The 18,275-nt window shown below is 33.0% G+C and overlaps 3 protein-coding genes across 5 annotated transcripts in view; 2 read left to right on the top strand and 1 right to left on the bottom strand.

Moving 5' to 3' along the window:
• The first annotated feature begins 1,438 nt into the window (after window positions 1-1,438).
• Window positions 1,439-12,028, top strand: RsfS312 (ribosomal silencing factor RsfS-like protein, 312). The gene is made up of 5 exons (XM_089244142.1): window positions 1,439-2,208; window positions 3,507-3,685; window positions 5,067-5,148; window positions 6,014-6,212; window positions 11,567-12,028. The coding sequence occupies exons 1-5, from the start codon at window positions 1,608-1,610 to the stop codon at window positions 11,613-11,615; spliced, it is 1,110 nt and encodes a 369-aa protein (XP_089100268.1). The 5' UTR covers window positions 1,439-1,607; the 3' UTR covers window positions 11,616-12,028.
• On the bottom strand, window positions 6,212-18,019 carry Mnat9 (microtubule-associated Nat9). Of its 2 annotated transcripts, XM_089244144.1 has the most exons (7): window positions 17,862-18,019; window positions 16,013-16,122; window positions 12,027-12,083; window positions 10,006-10,086; window positions 7,421-7,480; window positions 7,230-7,324; window positions 6,257-6,447 (listed from the first exon to the last, which is right to left on the bottom strand). In XM_089244144.1, exons 1-7 carry the CDS (start codon window positions 17,936-17,938, stop codon window positions 6,337-6,339), a joined length of 591 nt encoding a protein of 196 aa, XP_089100270.1. In that variant the 5' UTR covers window positions 17,939-18,019; the 3' UTR covers window positions 6,257-6,336. The 2 variants fall into 2 exon arrangements, with proteins under 2 accessions (XP_089100269.1, XP_089100270.1); XM_089244143.1 differs by lacking the exon at window positions 10,006-10,086 and having other exon boundaries at window positions 6,212-6,447; window positions 17,862-18,017.
• Window positions 18,020-18,077: 58 nt separating this feature from the next.
• l(2)k05819 (transmembrane protein 94-like protein l(2)k05819) overlaps window positions 18,078-18,275 on the top strand; it is a 34,693-nt gene continuing 34,495 nt past the window's right edge. For both annotated transcript variants that reach the window (XM_089244140.1, XM_089244141.1), the window contains exon 1: window positions 18,078-18,251. In XM_089244140.1, coding sequence (XP_089100266.1) covers window positions 18,147-18,251 — 105 coding nt within the window. In that variant the 5' untranslated portion in view covers window positions 18,078-18,146. The remainder of the gene's footprint in view (window positions 18,252-18,275) is intronic.

Below are 18,275 nucleotides of genomic sequence, written 5' to 3'. Positions count from 1 at the left end.
AAAATTCTAGTTTTAATGAAACAGAAAATTTCAGTTCCAAAATAAATGTAAGCGATGATTTCAGCATTAATAATGAAAGCAATAATTCCAGAATTAAGAAAAAGGGATAATTCCAAAATTAACGAAAGACATAATGCCAGAATTTATGAGATATAATTTCAGAATCAATGAAAGAAATAATTTCAGCATTAATGAAAGAAATAATTTCAGCATTAATGAAAGAAATAATTTCAGCATTAATGAAAGAAATAATTTCAGCATTAATGAAAGAAATAATTTCAGCATTAATGAAAGAAATAATTTCAGCATTAATGAAAGAAACAAATCCAGAATTGATTAAAGCAGTTACTCCAGAAGTAATGAAAGAAATAATAATCAATAAAGAAATAATTCCATAATTAATTTCAAAACATCCTAAACTATATGGATTGATGCAATTGGATAATATAAGACAATACGGAGACATTAATTTTCATTTTCGTGCTTGAGAAGATATAAATAAAAAGCTGAAATTAATGTGTCAATGCATGGATATCCACCTCGAAAGTGGGTCTGGCTAGGCTGACCATATTTCCTCGAGAGAAATACGGGACATTGAGATTCCAAATACGGGAAAATACGGGACATTGCCAATTATCGCCAAAAAGGACGCCAAAACCAAGCAAAGTTGCCAAATATTGTTAATACTACGGAAAAATCACAATGGCGGGAAATGAAGCGTTACTGCAAATTGCCGTGGATTAAAATGAATTTCACAAAAAAAAAACGTTCACCAAGACAAATGTGGGAGATTAATATTTTCACTTATAGTTGTAATTATCATAATATAGTTTATTAGTTGAAAAGTAATTTCAATCTTTGACTTCAATAAAGAATAAAAATTTAAGTAGACTTCGTGTAAAATACGGGAAAAACCGGGACACTTTTGCCAAAAAGTCGGGACGGCCAAAAATACAGAAAATACCGGGACTGTCCCGGAAAATACAGGACTTATGGTCACCCTATGTCTGGCTCATTATTTTATATTTAATTTTCTGGGCTTCGTATCTTTATATACTCAATATTTCAAAAATGGAAAATTCAATACAATTTTTTAAATTATTTTGATACGGCGGAAAACCCCACTGAATTTCCACATTTCTATGCTAAAATCGGCAATTTTAACATTGATTTCTATGGGGGAATCTATTTTCACCGAGTCACGTGGTTTCCTTGCATTAGATGCTCCCTACAGTAATATAAGCTCGATGGGAAACTGATCAAGAACATTCCATCAGGGCTTCTACTGGTGGGTTTTTTGCATTAGTTTCGGCAAAACAGTTCGTTGGCAACTTTTTCTCATTGTCCCGTATTTACTCAGAAGAAATATAGTCATGAAACATTTCACGAACCCACGGAGTTTCATCAGCCAGTTCAGCTTTCATCGCCATCTAGCGATGAACTTACAAGCAGCTCAAAGGCGGAAAATCCATCGTTTGTTATTGCGATCATAAACACGAAACTCAAGGATGTTGGAATTATTTTTCAATGTGACAAAAATTGAGTAAACAAAAAGTTTTTGTGAAATTTTGAACTGAACGGGAATAAAAGAAGACCATCGGCTGGGAATGCTTGGTTTCAATCATTTGCATCGCACTTACGCAATCGTACGCAACAGCGGCAGAGCCGTCAAGTGTTTGTCGTTAGCGAATGCCAGTAAAAAAATTCATTGTCAGTGGTCGGGAGTGCGATCCTCGTCGCTGTCGGGGATTCGCGATTCGTCCGTCGTTGTGGAGAAAAATTCGCCTGTTAATTTCGTCGTCAGTCCGTTGCGGCGCAAAACCTCCAACGCGTCGTCAGTCGCGGACGAAAGGACTCAAAAAGCTGTTGAAAACGACGAGTTCCGCGACGTGTTGAGGGATTTCGCCAGAGACTTCGGTGTGACGGAGGAATCGCTGAAAATCTTGGATGATATCAAGAAGGAACAAGAAGTGACCGATGACCGCGAAAAGAAAGAAACTTCCGAAGAAAAAGACCACTGTGCCAATAATGACGACGAAATAGTTGCAGCCTATCGATCCCTGACCAAGGATAGGTATAAAGTGTTCAAAGATGAAGATGCAACCATCATATATAGCCACGAAGAAGAGACCCAGTTGCAACTGGATGAAACTTTCTTTCACATTGACCAAGATCATGTCAAAGCTTCCGAGAAAGCACTTCCAAGGAGTTAGTTCACAAATCATGTTCATATTAAGCTTAATTTAAGTTGTACATGATCCGTTCATTTTTAAACACTATTTTCTTTTGAAAACATTTTTTTTTTTGCGACACTAGTTGCCTTTGATAAATTACAGTAAAAACCTTAAAGTACAAAAGATTATGTACACGCCAAGCGAAGATGAATTTCGAAAGAAAATTCACATTCCTCCGTGGAGAATCGAACGACTTTGTGCTCTTATCCTTAAACTACAGAGGACTGACACTTTCTTCCCTTTGAACATGTATGTTGAACAGGGCTGCACATGCGCTATTTACCTAATTGATAATCGGTGTATTGCTTGAGAAGTTAGGCAATTTTTTTCATTTGCATCCGATGCAGTAACGTGTTTACATGAGATTAACCAGGTTATGTACTGCTGTGACTAGATATAAAGATTTACTTGGCACCCCCTTCCCACAATATAGAATAAGTTAAGGGTGAATTCAATGCCGAGCAAGAAACATCTGCCCTGTATGAACCAGTGGTTCTCCAACTTTTTCGACTTACACTCCCTTGACATCTATCTGCAGTTCCCCAGAATAATCTTGAAGAGAATTGCTTTAAAGCACTGAACACGCACACATCAATACACCAACTTCTGGCGATACTCCTAGGAGCAGTGACTCACCCTTTGAGAACTGGTGGTATAAACTATTGCTTCACAGGTCTGAAACCTGGAGGTAGCAAAGCAGGTTTTGTGCTGGACTGATGGGGTACCTAGAATTTTTTCTGCTCACTGATACACCATGGATAGGGATATAAGTGGGGGGGGGGGGGAGAGAGAGAGAGAGAGGACAGCATCAATGACAGAGCTGATCTAATAGCATAAATCATACATATGAATTGACATCATCCTTTCAAGTGTATCTCTGCCTATGCTTGACATCTGGGAACAAATTATGTATCACTTTATATTCATAAAAAATCACACATACACCCTTAGGCATCTAAAATTTAGTTATGGGTTACTTAGTTATATCATTGGAGTATTTTTCAGAAAAGTATCATTGTATAGAAGTTTAACTCTTGTGAGCTGGAGTTCATATATCGGTGATGTATACCAACCTACTTTAAAGCAAGAAAATTTATTTTTTCCAATTATGATTCTTAAATGAAAATTTGAGAGAGCAAAATTCAATGCTCAATCAAAAAATTGTCTAGTTTCAAAATCAGAAAATTTGCAATAATTCATAAAATATAAATGTACCTTACTTACAATTCTTAATCATGCCAGAAACTAATGATTTTTTTTATCCCATAACAGGAGGTATTACCGGAGTATATGATATCCAAGAATTAGTTGCCATACTTAAGGAAGAAAACCTTTTAGATATTGCTGTAATTTGTATTCCGGAGTCATTTCACTATACTGATTACATCGTATTGGCTAATGCAAAGTCTCCAAAACATGCCAAGGCTGTTTCTGAACATATTGTGCAATTTGTGAGTATGGTAATTTTGATACATTAAGAATAACTTTATGTAAAATTCAGTTTTATGTAGATGTATCACCATTGTTTTGAAGAGAAAATTTGTGTTTGAATTAACCTATATACTATTATAGTGATAATAATAGCCACTGTGCTGTTATTATCACTACAAGAGTAGCTTATATAGTGATAATTACGGCTAGAATTTTTATGACCTAAAAATAGTGTCACAGATTGGTCAAGGATCCTGAATTTCAAGTTTTTTAGCCAATCTGTAAATGTTGTGTTTTTAGGTCATAAAAATAATAGCCACTGTGCATGTGGCATTCATGATGGGGCTCCAATTCCACTGTACAGTGGTGAAGTTGGGTTTCTGTGATTTATGAATTTGAGGTGCAAAAATGAGAGGGGGAAGAGGAAAACACAGTAGCAGTTCTATAGAGGTGAGCAAGAGGCCATCTTGAGCTTCACAGATGCAATTGAAAAAAATTATCGTCTCTAATTTAAACCATCTAACAACTTTTCTTGCGGGTGGCAAAGTTAGAACTTACTTTTTTGTGATGCAATATCTTCATGATCTTTATTGAACATGAAACATGCATAACTTTGACATCACAAATACATTAGGGCCACACATGCACCGATTTATTAAAAATTCCTCAGAGGAATGTTTATGAGTTGCATGTACAGTATAGTAGCAGTATCTTCATGTCCAAAAGCAAAGTTATCCTCCAAAATTTCGTAAATCTACTGAGTTCTGCTAATGACAGAATGATCTGCACAAACAAGTGAGCAGTTGACGAAATAAGTAAAAAAATTTGCAATGAAAATAAAATAATTTTTTTCCAATTGTCGTTTTAGATGCTTCATAAAAAAAGTGCTTTGAGCATTTCAAATCTTAAACTGTTGCTGCCCACAACATTACAAAATTCATAACGCATCCATTCATTGCCTACTTCTATGAAAAAAAAGTTATCAGTAATGGTGTCTCCTGAACACCATTACTGATACTCACAGTCACATGAACACACACACTCACAGTTAAGTTTCACCAATTTTTGTGATGTATATTCCATTGCATATCAAGGGTTTTCAAACTTTATGCTGTAGCAGCCACCTGAGCTTACAAAATTTGCACGTCTCCCATACCTTTTTTTTATACCAATTTTTTTCAATAAAGGTAGTGTTTAAAAGTTTAAACCTAGCTTTTTAACCGAGCTTATGATTTTAAAAGCTCTGGAAATATGGGACTAATATATCCTCTCGCATACCTGGGAAAACTGGCAGCTTTCTAGGGAAGAGCACATCACATTTTTAGAAAATATTTTTTATATAAAATAATAAAGTATGTATATAAATTTTGATGTATAAAAATTATATAATATATATTTTAGTACAAAAAGAAGAAAAACAAGAAAGATCCTTTTGTAAAAGTTGAGGGAGAAAAGTATGGATCATGGAGTGCCATTGATATGGGTAAATTTCAGTTATGTGTTATAACTATAGTAGCCCCTTATTACAACACACTTTTAAGGTATTTTACATCTTTTATGACAACCACTATTAAAAGATAAAGTCATCTGTTATATAATGCTTCCAGTGTCTTGACCACTTTTTTTTGCCATCCTACCATGTGCGATACAAAAAAGTATTATGACAACCTGTGCTCTATTTTGATCAGTAACTGTGAGGGTAGTCAGGCACCTTAACATATTGTTGGATGGTGTAGTTTTATATTTTTCATTCCCCCAAACACTGACAGAAGACATATCAGCATTCTAATTTTTCAAGTACAATAGATGGTAAACTTGGATTTGTTTTCATAAATTGCAGTAGCAAGGCACAATAAATCTTGTGCTTGCAAAATACAATTTCATTTAGTTGATTTGGTGTTTGTAAGTTTCAATGAAAGATTTTGTTTCATAAAATATTTGTATTGCTTTAAATAGAGGAATTTATGTATTATCAGCAAAGTTTACAGTATATTGCAAAAAGAATCAATGTGTTTAAAGTAACCCATTGTCTCATTCATTCTCTGTAGTTGTGATACATGTTATATACTTCACTGTCACAAGTAGATAAGCTTGATCATTTGATCAAAAGTAGGTAATCCAATTATAAAATGATACATTTCTCAAATTTTACTTTGAATAAAAAGTTAGTTTTAATACTGATAATTGAATTAAACAATCGTACAGTCTCGTGTGAGTGAATTGGAATGCTTGATGAACTGCAAAAAAGCTATGAAAAAAAATTCCTCAGACACTAATTTTAAATACTGAATTTTGATGAGTTCTTATTTTCACGAAAAGGTTCATTATAATATAGTTTTGTTTTACAGGTAATATAGTTCTTCACATATTTTTGGAAGATTCGAGAGCTTGTTATGATATAGAATCTTTATGGCTGCTGGACAGCAAGTACGATACAGGTGGCCAAGTACAGCAAGACGACTTCACGGAAGTCATGCAAGAAGAATTGGAATTTTTCAATTGTTTACAAGCGCAAGATCCTCCCGATTCAAATGTTGAGCTTTTGAAGTAATAAATTTGAATCTCAACAGACACAAAAAATTTCTTGATATATGTATGTACATTATATAAATACATATATACTCATTCATACAAATTCTTTTGCCACAAATTATGAATTAATAACAATGTGTCATGATTTATCTAATTGATATGAAGTAGTCTCATGAAGGAGCAATTTCTTCCACTCCTCATTAACTTCACGTTCAAGAATGAATTCATCAAACACCTTATTACAGCCAACCTGGAATTTATAAATAACACAAAATGCATCATACACAGTAAAAAGTGAAAAAAAAAACCATATCCATCTAGTTCTATCTTAATGGCCGACTGAAACCCACCCAAGTACATTGATCATACTGGACAGCAAGAGGCTTGCCTGATTTCATATTCCATGAATATTTTGTAGTTTTATGGTTTGCTATAGTGTGCAATACAATATCTAAATCTTATACAGCAGGATGTGTTTGGTCACGGAGCCTTACATTTTTTTACCAGCAATACATTTCTTGAAATCAGCCTTACATCCAGTGGTGTCAAAAACCTGGCACCCACCATATTTTCCCTTGGCGATGGATAAAAAGTTGCTATGTTATGGTTAAGTAAATAGTAATTTTTGATGATAAATTTGGACATTTGCACCTGCTGCCCTCACGCAAAATGGCACATGTACTCTAAGGCAGATAAGGTTGGAGGATACTTCTTTACACTTAGACTAGACCCCCCAATGGTTGTTGACCTTTTTACTTGTTGAGAAACTTGATGAACCTCACATTCTTGCATTACCTTTAAATAAAAATTATAAAAAAATAAAAATTTCCCACCACTGGTTCTGAGCCCTGGTATAAAGCTTCTGCAATACAAGTAATGAAAATAAAGAATGTAAAATCAAATTCTAGTGTCTATGTTACAACGCAGCTAAAGTGCAGAAAACTGATTAACATTTATTACATAGCAAAACATTATAACATAGTTTCTAGTGAAAAATAGTTGTTAGACCTCAGAAATTTTGTGCTGACTTACTTTTGAAAAACCAACTTTTTGTAATAAATGTAAGCTATTTTCATTATTTGTCTTGACTTTTGCCACATATTTCTGAAGATTGAGAATCTCCATTCCTATCAGAATGATAAATGGTTATTCATAAATTTCTTCCATATAATATTTAATCACTTTAAGAAAATCTTGAAGGCAAATTTTAAATATGTATTTACCATATCTCAACATGAATAATAATGCTTGCTTTCCTTTACCCATTCCTTGATGCTGTTTCTCTATGGGATAATAGCAAGAAATAAAGTTACAAATGATATATATAATTTCATATAATAACTATAACATCTCTTAAGCAAGCTATTGAAATTATCTCTTTTGTTATATCAAAATGAGTGCAAAAAAACAATTTAAAAAAAACCATTCTTTTTAATACTAGAGTAATATTTGTTGAAAATGATGAGTGCAAAAGATACGAAAATTGATTTTTAAGCCACACTTCTATCTGAAATAACAAAGATTGTAACGTTCTGCACCTTATATTTATTTGCTATCTTTCATTGGAAAAAAAATCAATTTTTAATTTGAAATTGACTAAATCCTGTCATGGTGAAACAAGCACACCTGATAACAGACTACTACCATAAGTAGTTGATAAAATTGATCATAAATCAGGGTTGGTAAAAAAACCCAGTTTTTTTGGTTTAAATAGCATTAACATTAAAAACAATAACATTTCTAAAAAATCATTCAAACTTCTAATAATTAATTAAAATAAAATGTTTATTAATTTAATTAACACAATTCCCATATTAATTAATCTATAGGTATTTCTTACATTTCAACAAAAACCAACTTTTGCAATTTAGTTATTTTTTGCCTAATGAATTACTTTGTGTTTGAAAATTCTTAATATTATTAACCACATAATTTAAAAGTGTTTTCTCCGGTTACTTTCTGTATACTTAATTATGAAGTTTTTTTACAAAAACTGTGATAAAAATTAAGTGAATATAATGTATTTAATGAAGCATAAATGATGCAGATTAACTAGCAATGATTTATGATATACAGGGTGATTATAACTAAAGTTCCGATTTAAAATACTGTAGAAGAAGAACCAGAATGACTTGAAAATTTACATGAATATTTTTGAAGCAATGGAATTTTATATGGCACAGAGGAAAAAAATACGTAAAAATGAAAAATTAACAATACTGTACTCATCTAATTCAAATTTGCTTGCATAATGGGAACGATGGCCATTCAGGGCAAAATGATAACTTAATTAGCATTGCATGATTTCATAATTCATGGAAACATCACAAAAAAATGAAGTAAGTAAACAAATAACTACAACTTAAGAAATGTTAAATACATTGTCCACCGTAAAATGGCAATGAGGTGAAAGCAAAAAAATGCTTGTTCAACAACAGATCAGACTATGTCATGGTCATGATGCAGATATGCTTGCAATTCACCAAAGTTTGCAATCCGACCTCTGTTCATAACATTTTGAGATACTCTCACACCCCTCCCCACTCACAGTCAGAAGTTGTAAGGGTTAAAGTCAGGTGAACTGACGGCCGGTTAGTTATTGTTAAAATGGTGTAGTGCTGTCCTGTTATTGTTAAAATGGTGTAGTGCTGTCCTGTTATTGTTAAAATGGTGTAGTGCTGTCCTGTTATTGTCAAAATGGTTCTTCTGGTTCTTTGCTGGTATTGCGATGTGCATCTTGATAAAAGTTGTGTTATCCACACACTGATGCTGCTGAACTGTCGAAATGATGTGGTTGCACAAAATAGGTTATACTGCTGGGAACACAGCATCATCTACTTGCACATTTTGCACTTTTTTTTCTTTTGCCAAAGAAATTTACATTGCTTCAGGAGTACACATGTAAATTTTCAAGTCATTCTGACAAGTAGCTCTCATTGTATAGTTTTGGAATCAAAACTTTAATTACAATATCCCTCTGCATATAGCTGATTATTTTTCATAAAGCTGTTACTACTACACAGTAGAACCTTGATTAACTGGGCTTAATGGTGAAAGTAAAAAGCACTGTTGTGGGTGATATACAGTATAAGATGTGCTACTTCTTATAGGAAAGAAAATGAAAATGTCTGAGGTAATGTAACTACTAGTACACTGGTCTTTGTGTCCCTTAGGGGCAGCTAGTGCCTTTATTGGATTATAAGGCCACCTGTGTCCCTAGCATGATGGTGTCACTAATGTTGCTGCTTTTGTGTGAAGGGAAAAAATAAACAACCCTGTGAGATAATACACCACTACATCAAGATGTGTAATGCAATCCTTATTCATGAATTTGCTAAAGATAAAGCATCAGAATGTAGCCAATAGAAAATCTGGCAAGAATGAGAAATTTTTTCTTCTATTTACAACTTTAAGCAACCAAGATACTTAAAATTCAATAAAAAAATTTATTCAAGCCACTTCTATGAGATTTTGTTTGAAAAAAAACCACTCATATCATCTTACACCATTTCGAGATATACCATCAGAATGTACCCCAAGAATATAAAATGTGGTGAGAATAAAACATATTGGCTAGTAATGAACTATGAGATTTTTCAAGGGAAAAAAAAATTATATTTAGGTCATTTTTATGTGATTTTTTGAAAAAAAAACCCACTTGGTTAAAACCATGGTGGTTTAAACCAAACAACCGTCATAAATATATGTTATTTTATTTTAATTAAAAAGCTAGCTAAATTGCTGTATAATATTTCTTACCATAAACAAATGAAAAATATAGCAGTTATGAAATCATTAAACTTCTTACCTGCAATCATTATTTCTGCTTCTGCTGTTTTATCATCCGAAGGATCATTCAAGAATAAATTTACATCACCAATCATGGAATCTGCTCACAGGCCATTAAATATATAAGTGAATTGCGTCATTCTCATTATCATAAATTGCATAATATATATCTACAGTAAAACCCCTCTTAACGGACACCCCTCAGATGCAGTCACTTCTCTTTTACTGCTAAACAATACTTTTCTTGTGCAAGGGAAATTATGCATTTCAAACCCCTGATTAACAGTCACTCCTCTTTTACAGGCAAATTTTTTTTGTCCCATCAGTGTCCACAAAAGAGAAAGGTTTTACTATATTTTATTCAGACCCAAATTTTCATCTATAATGATAATTTTCTCCCGTCCCTTAAAAAATATTACACTGATATTTCACTATGTACACTCAGTCAAATCAAATTTGAAGTTTTTCAATCATCTAATCTAATGTTTTGATTGAAGTATCTTTGGTAATACAACTTCAGTGGAAGTTTTGATGTTAAAAACTGCCATTGTAATTTTCAAATATATAATTGCTAGTTTAAATACTGTATCTAAAGAATGCTACATGTAAAGAATTATGCCGAGTGAGCAATTGCTGTAATCAGGAAACGAAATGAGAATACTAAGATGTGCAAAGAGAATTATGTAGGAAAAAGGTTTCTGGACAAGCAAAAAAATTTTTTTCATTTTATTTTACCCTTAAATGCCTAGCTTTGCATATGTGCAAAAGGTTTTTCGAACGTTCATTACTGCAGCTAGTTTAACGATAAAAATTCAGAATTGCCTTCATACATAAAACGAGGTCATATTCTTTCCATTTTATATTTTGAATTTTTTCAAATCAAATTTATTCATTTTCAACATGTAGAGATTTAACTTTACTGATGGATGATAAACATATTTATCATCCAGTGGCTATGATGCCTGTACAGATGATTGAAAATTTACATAATCATTAATGAATAAAATAAAAAATATGACATGAACACACAGAAACATTAAAAAAAGACACATATACAACATAAATGAGACAAAATCATCAATGTCAAATAAAAAACATAATGATAAAAATTAACAAAAAAAATATATATATACACAACACAATAAATACGAAATCCTTAAAGCATGACGAGAAATGTAAAATAAACAAAATTAAATAAAAAATGTACGGAAAAAAATGAAACTCGCGCATACATAGACAACACAAACAAGAGCCAATTTTTTTTATTGAAAAATGTATATAATTATTTGCTAGTAGATGTCTCAATTAACAACTCCTCTTTGTTTGCTACAGAATATATGTAGCTGTGATTTTGCCAATTTGTTAAAATGCATGTTTGCAATCTGATTTTTTTTTACTTCACAACTTCTTTCACCCTGCATAAGAGTACAATTTGAAAAGGATTTTTTAAATGATTTTTCCAGCTTTCATAAAATATGTCATTACCTATGAAAAAATTTAAGCAATTAAGCATTTAAAAGTTACTTTAAAAGGCTGATAATTTTGAACTTGTTTGAATCTTTGAACTTGTTTTTCTTCAGTTATAGATTAGGAAATCTAAGCATCATAAGCATAGATTCCAAGAGTTGATGAAGCAGAAACTCAGAAAAGAGGGAAAGCAGAAATTAAGCAAGAAAGGATAAAAATTTGCAAAGAAAATCCATTGAAATGACTTCTAACTAGTGCTACATTTTTGATGAAAAAAGTCTAAAAAATATAGACATAACACATGAAATGTTTTTTTGAGATGACACTGACTTATTTGGGTTGGAGACAGATAATCAAAACTACAATAACGAATGCTTCCTTTTGTGTGTGTTTCTTCCCCCCCCCTTCTATGAAAAGCAACAGTCCCCCTGGTTCCAGTGTTTCTGGTTATGAGAAATTTACCGTTATTGACGGAATCTAATTTAATGTACTCCATTGAAAAACTCCTGGACATTGTTTTATATATGCAAGTTTTACTGTTTATAAATATATTGATCATTTGTGAATACTTACTTATTTCATTCTGAGTTTTTTCCATTGTGTCTCTGCACAAAATAATGAATGTACATTCTGGAGAACATGAGAAAGAAAAAGAAAGGAATTCGTCATAAAATAACCAAAAAAATTAAAATTACTTGAAAATGACTGTTTATAATTTCTTTTTTTCTTTGCACAAAATATTTGCCAAGTTCATGTAGCTGCATAATTTTTTTATGGTTGAACCTTCCAATATAACACAAAGCCAGTTTGGAAGATAGGATTTAATCAGTACTAAAATGCTAAAACATGATTTGGTAACAAAGGTAAAGCCTTCCAAGAATTTTCCTTGTGTAGATTTAGAATTATTAACAAGTAGATTTGATCAGTTCAAATAACTATTTGAACCAAGAACTGATTATATCTAATAAATAAACTAATAACTAATATTACATTATAAAAAATTATGATTACGAATGACTTCCTGTAGTGTGTAAAATAATAAGTGCTGACTCCAATTTGTATAAAAAAAAGTTGTGGTTTCAACAGTTTTCTGATGTTTTAACACACTTTTACAAGGTTTGTACAGAAAGTATCTTGCCATAATTTTTCTTGCATAAACCAATAAAACCAAGGAGACATGCTTTTGTGCACGGATGAGTATGCTTAAATACTTCCCTGCCTGAAGAAGCTGCTAGTCACTTGCAGATTGTTGATGAGTGAGCACTGTTGGATTTTCATTTTTGACAAAATGGCATAAAAAATTGAATACTACTGCATTAAATTTAGTGTAAAGCTTGGCGATTCCAAAATGGAAACAATCCACAAGACCCAACTAGCTTTCTAGAACAAAGCAATGGGTGTCACATAGATAAAGGAGTGATTCAACTGTTTCAAAGATGGAAGCACATTAGTGGGGACTACAGTCTTGCTGACGTCTTCTTTGGCTCAAGTGGTGTCATCATGAGTGCATACCACATGCAGGGTTGGGTTTTTGACGTGACAAGTGTCAAAAACTGGTTTAAACCGTCAAAAACCTAAATGAATGCTTTGGGATGTTTCGAATAGAATAGGTATATAACTTAATGATGAGGCACTTTGATATTACAATGTTTCATTTTCAAACACTAATTTATTAAAATTGAAACAAAATATTAATTATAATTTGCGATTTTGAATTTGAGGTACAAAATGTCTAGAATAGATATATAATTAATAGTATGGTTCATTTTTACCACGTAGCATCCGATAACATGTAACTAATTTTGCGCATTTTTCTACACCTAAATGATTTCTAAGTTTTGAATGGACAAATCCAAAGTTAGAAAATACTCGTTCAATGGAGGCTGAGCTGGCGGGACTGGACAGCAAAAGCATTGCTAGTTTTATGAGTTCAGATGCAGGCTCAGCTGAAAAAGCATTACATTTAGAAAGTACTTTCCACCAAATCACAGGGTTTGTCATTCTTCCTGCTGCACTGAAATAAGAAGGTGGAAAAGGAGTTTCTTCCGCTTCATATGAAATTAGCAATGGCAGACAACCGTTAATTTTCTCTGTTGCCCATGTGCGAGCCAAATCACTTTGCACATCAGTCAGTCCTTCACCTTTATATTTTGGGTGCAAAATTATATGCCAAATAATGAAATGGTCTCAGAATCTGGTTCATCCTGTTTTGTATCTTTTCAATGTGAGGCTGAAGAGCACTTTCTTTGAGAAGGCTTAGCCAAACACGGCATGAGTCAGCTATTGTAGCTGTATCTGTTTGAAGAATATCCAATGCAACACTTATTGGCTTGAGTTGGAATGAAAGATCTTTACACTGTTTGTATAAATTATAATTGTTGATTAAAATGACAATTCCTTTGTCAATGTCATGTTCGTGATCTTCTACTATTTTCTGAAAAAATGGCATATTGTGTAAAAATGTTTCAAGACAAGTAAGTGTACTCTTCCATCGAGTATCACCAGGTAATTGGGGTTTTATTGACCCCATATGTTCATTAAGCCATCCCGAAGGCAAATGATGGTTTCTAAAGTATTTTTGTATTTTAACTACCTGTTTGAGCACAGCTTCAGGTGTTAGATCTTGTCCGAGTAAGTTGAGCCAATGAGAAGAGCACCCATATTCTATTAAATTTAGCAAAATTAAGCAAAAGTTGCCTGGCTTTCTCCATTACTTTCGCATTACCAGTTACAACTGAATTTACTTCACAAGAATATTTATCGTGGGCCAAACGTATGGAATTGTCAATTACTTGCTTGTGGTAATCTGCATTTTTCATAATAGCACCACACTCAACAGCTTCAAGAAAATAGGATTTACCTTCAGAACGTATACGTGTAGCTATGACTGGATCGTTATGAATATTGCTCCATCCATCTTCAATTAAAGTAACAGCTTTTCCACTGAGATTGTCTTTTGCAGTTTTCTCAACCTCTCTTGTAACTTCATCAAGCAATGACTGAGCCAAAGCTTTTTCTACTTGGGGTATTATAACCAGGTCGCAAAGCAGAAACTAGATCTTTGAAACTTGAATGTTCAACAACACTGAATGGGATATTATTGGCATAAAAAAACTTTGCCACTAATAAATCAATTTTTTTAGTTGTAACAGAATTTGATTTCACAATGAAGTCATCAATTTTTTGCTTCTTTTTTTGAGTGAAAATTTCAGGTTCTGTTGATTCCAACAAAATAATAGGCTGTGAAGCAGTGGACTCTGTAGATGTTGATGTAGTTGCTTTTTGTACATCGGGTATTTGTTCAACATCATTGCCCCTTCCAATTCAAAATTTTGCCTGGCTATATGCTGTGGCCTTCCACCACGATTCATTATATTTTAAACTAATAATAGACTAAATATTTATGATTTCTTAGAAATTGGTTTCACTAAACATAAAAAAATATCAAATGAAATTTCTGAAATTGGTTTCCATATTAATCCTCACTACTTTACAATGCAAACAATAAATAGCAAAGTTGGACTTTTCTCTAGTACACTGGTCTTTGTCCTCTAAGGGCAGCTGGTGTCTTTATTGGATTATAAGACCATCTGCCCCTAGCATGATAATGCAGTCACCACTGTTGCTGCTTCTTGGTGAAGGAAAAAGAAAAACAAAACCCTGTGAGATAATATACCACTACATTTAGATCTGTGATGCAATCCTAGATGCTATTCCTATGCAACCATAGCCTTGCATTGTCCCTCACCAATCGATACTGGTGTCCCCTTGTAAAAGCAGTCGATTGGCGGTGTACTAAAAGTTCATGGTCCATCCTATCCATCCCATTGAAAATTTTGAACACTTTGATCATATCTCCTCCACACCTGCATTTATCCAATGTAAACATAAAATGAATGATAGAGGGGAAAATAAGATGATAGAGGGGGAAAAAGTAGGAATTTTACATGAATAAAATACATACAGTAACATAACAGAAAAACAAAACAAACACATAAACCACTCACAACTGAATACAAGAGTATGGTTTCCCAAGGGTCTTATGTCCGTCCAGGGCAGATACATGAAAAGAACACCAAAATGTTTTTGTGGCAACACATCGTTTTATACGTACATGTATACACACACACATATATTGGTTTGCTCCAAGCATGTGCTTATTGGTTTCTCTAAAAACTTTGTACACTATTTATGATATTTATATTTTCCATGTTTTAATCAGTTTTATATATTTTTTACAATTTTAATTTTTTATGTATGGATCCAAGGTATTGTGAATTTTTGGTGCTAAATAGTTGAATTTTTACTTTATTTCTCTCCTGCAAAAATGAGTATTTCTTCTTAATATTGTCATTACTTTTAACCATTGCCTCTAAAAAAACAGGTTTGATTTCGGTAAAAAGTTTTGATTATGGTAAATATACAATATTCAATCCCTCCTTTACTTTACTGAACAAAATAGTTTGTCACGCGTAAAAAAAAAATAATTATAAAAAATAAAAATTGACATTTAATAATGAATTTAGATGGAAATTAATTTCCCAGAAGGTGTTTCATACTATCATCATCTTGAAGCCAAGATTTCTGCATTTCATATTCTTCCTCAAGACTGAGTGGTAATGACTCTGTAAGTTCTTGCAATGTGGGATCCTGCATCCAAACATGATACCTTAAAAGAAGGAAATTAAAAATAAATTATGGCTGTTGATTTGAGTATTTGCATGTGTTTACTTGATTAATTGTACATCAATATATCCAGGGCCACAAATGAGGGGGAGCAAGTGGGTCTGGTGTCCCGGGTGCTGAGCCAGAAGGGGTGCCAAATTCTCCCTGCAACTGCTTTTTCTACATGCAAGGGGGTGCCAAAATTCTGGCTTGGCCCGGGTGACACAGTATCTGGTTACTGCCCTAAATATTAGGCCTATATCATGGTCCATCATATCCATCTGATTTATATATAGGTGGAGATAGACATGAAAGGCTGGAAAGGGATGGCAGTGATGATGGCAATTCATATATATATGCATATGCTGGCTCTGTTATTGACAATGGGAAATGGGGATTGCCATCTCTATCCATGGATTGATATGAGAAAATTAGAGCTGGAATACAATGCAACCAGGAACTATCTTCGTATAAAATGTTATTGCGATGCTTTTTTAAAATATCTTACTGAATATATTAATGAATACATAAATTGTTAGGTGCATGCTACAAGTAAGTAACTTGATATTAGATGTTTTTATGCAAAATTAAGGATTGACAAACACCAGGTTGCAATTGTGATCGGAAAATTGGCATTGCCATAAAATTTTCTATGTTAAATTGGAGAGTACCGCAAGTTTTGAAAATTATTTCGGTGTGTCTATCAACACAGGAAGGAGGTTGTCAGGTACTGGACAAGCAGAAGAACAAAAACTATTTGACCATTTTTCTAGAAAAAAAAATGCTTGATTGAAGGAATTTTGGTGATGCCTAAATTATTATTTTTTTTGATTTACAAGCCCTGCACTGAATGAAGTGCATATTTAGTTTATCTACTTATTGAAACAAGCACAAATGACTTCACTTGGACTTGCATTACAGATTACCTGGTTTTGACATCATGAAGCGCATGCCGAGACATTCCATTTTTTGTTACGTATCTGAAAATCATCAATTTTGAGTTACCTATGTGTATTTAGCAAAAAAAAAAAAAAAATGCAGAAGTTGCCGAAAGAATTCTGAAGTTAGTTTTCTGTGCTTTTCTAACCTTAAGGTGGAAATTCAAGCCAGTCTCCGATTTGGAAAAAGTATTTTTGTTGAAACAGCAGGCAGACCACACAACACTTACATAACATGAAAATCAGCTATTTTCACTTCAGAATGTAAAGGACTGATGGCAGCACCAGAGTAACATGAAACAAGCATAACTGATTAATAAATATATTAGGGATATGCTTGTACACACACACATATGTAACATGTTCCGGCATGTACCAATTCAATAAAAATTCCCCCAGGGGAATGTTTACAAGGTCCATGTACAATTAAGTAGTAGTAGTAGCAACTGATCCACCCTAAATAAAGCAGCAAATCATGGAGGTGAGAGCCAACTTTGATAATTTATTATCACCAAATTTGGCTCTCATGTCAATCATTTGATGCAGTCCAAAAGACGTTTGCTTCTGCAATTTTATAATCGACCTCGTATTCAAATGATGCATAATCAATTGATTAATCAAACCAAACATCTTTAATAACCTAAATATCCAAAAGAAATTTTTATGAGTACAAAACTAATTACAATTCAGTGAATTTGAGAAACACCGCCAGCAAAAAAACTAAAATTTTTTTGTCATAATGTGATAATTTTCGCAATAAAATTGCAACTACTTGAAATCAACCAAAATAAAACTTTATAATTACTTCGGCACATGTTGCTCCTTATATGGGATCAAAATAACTTTAGACCCTTTTATAACCGTAGAAGAGTTCAATCTCATTCTGAATAATTCGGGGGAAATTGAACGTCCATGTGCGCCTTCGACAATTTGTAAACAAACAGTTTTCTCGTGTGTGTATTGCCAAATGCAAAGTAGAAAAATGATGCATTTTTGCAGTCAAAGCCGTTCAAAACAGCTTTGTTGATATCTTTGTGTAGGTAAACATTCATATCATTGATCACCTTAAACGATTACTGATATTTGTTCAATGGCTTCAAATCGTCAAAGAGAAGAAGAGCAAACCGGATTGTCCACATCTGAAGCACTCATAAAGCTCTACAATGCAATAAAAAAAGAACTTTATTCGGATAAAGTGAGTGAATTGCGTCACATACGC

The sequence above is a fragment of the Pholcus phalangioides genome, unplaced genomic scaffold (assembly GCF_987345545.1).
Source record: "Pholcus phalangioides strain wild (caught in Gottingen) unplaced genomic scaffold, Ppha-v1.0 ptg000015l_1, whole genome shotgun sequence".
NCBI classification, from domain to species: Eukaryota; Metazoa; Arthropoda; class Arachnida; order Araneae; family Pholcidae; genus Pholcus; species Pholcus phalangioides.
Note: the sequence above shows the minus strand (reverse complement) of the source record. Positions and strands in the feature narration are given on the sequence as shown.

What these genes read in the sequence shown, in the direction of transcription:
- RsfS312 (XM_089244142.1), top strand. Translation starts at nt 1,608, where the DNA reads ATGCTTGGTTTCAATCATTTGCATCGCACTTACGCAATCGTACGCAAC. An exon ending in CTGAACATATTGTGCAATTT is followed by an intron (nt 3,686 to 5,066) that starts GTGAGTATGGTA and finishes TATATATTTTAG; the next exon opens with TACAAAAAGAAGAAAAACAA. An exon ending in TCAAATGTTGAGCTTTTGAA is followed by an intron (nt 6,213 to 11,566) that starts GTAATAAATTTG and finishes GTTTTTCTTCAG; the next exon opens with TTATAGATTAGGAAATCTAA.
- Mnat9 (XM_089244144.1), bottom strand. Translation starts at nt 17,938, where the DNA reads ATGAGATTGAACTCTTCTACGGTTATAAAAGGGTCTAAAGTTATTTTG. An exon ending in AGCAGAAATAATGATTGCAG is followed by an intron (nt 7,481 to 10,005) that starts GTAAGAAGTTTA and finishes ATTATCCCATAG; the next exon opens with AGAAACAGCATCAAGGAATG. An exon ending in ATTATTCATGTTGAGATATG is followed by an intron (nt 7,325 to 7,420) that starts GTAAATACATAT and finishes TCATTCTGATAG; the next exon opens with GAATGGAGATTCTCAATCTT.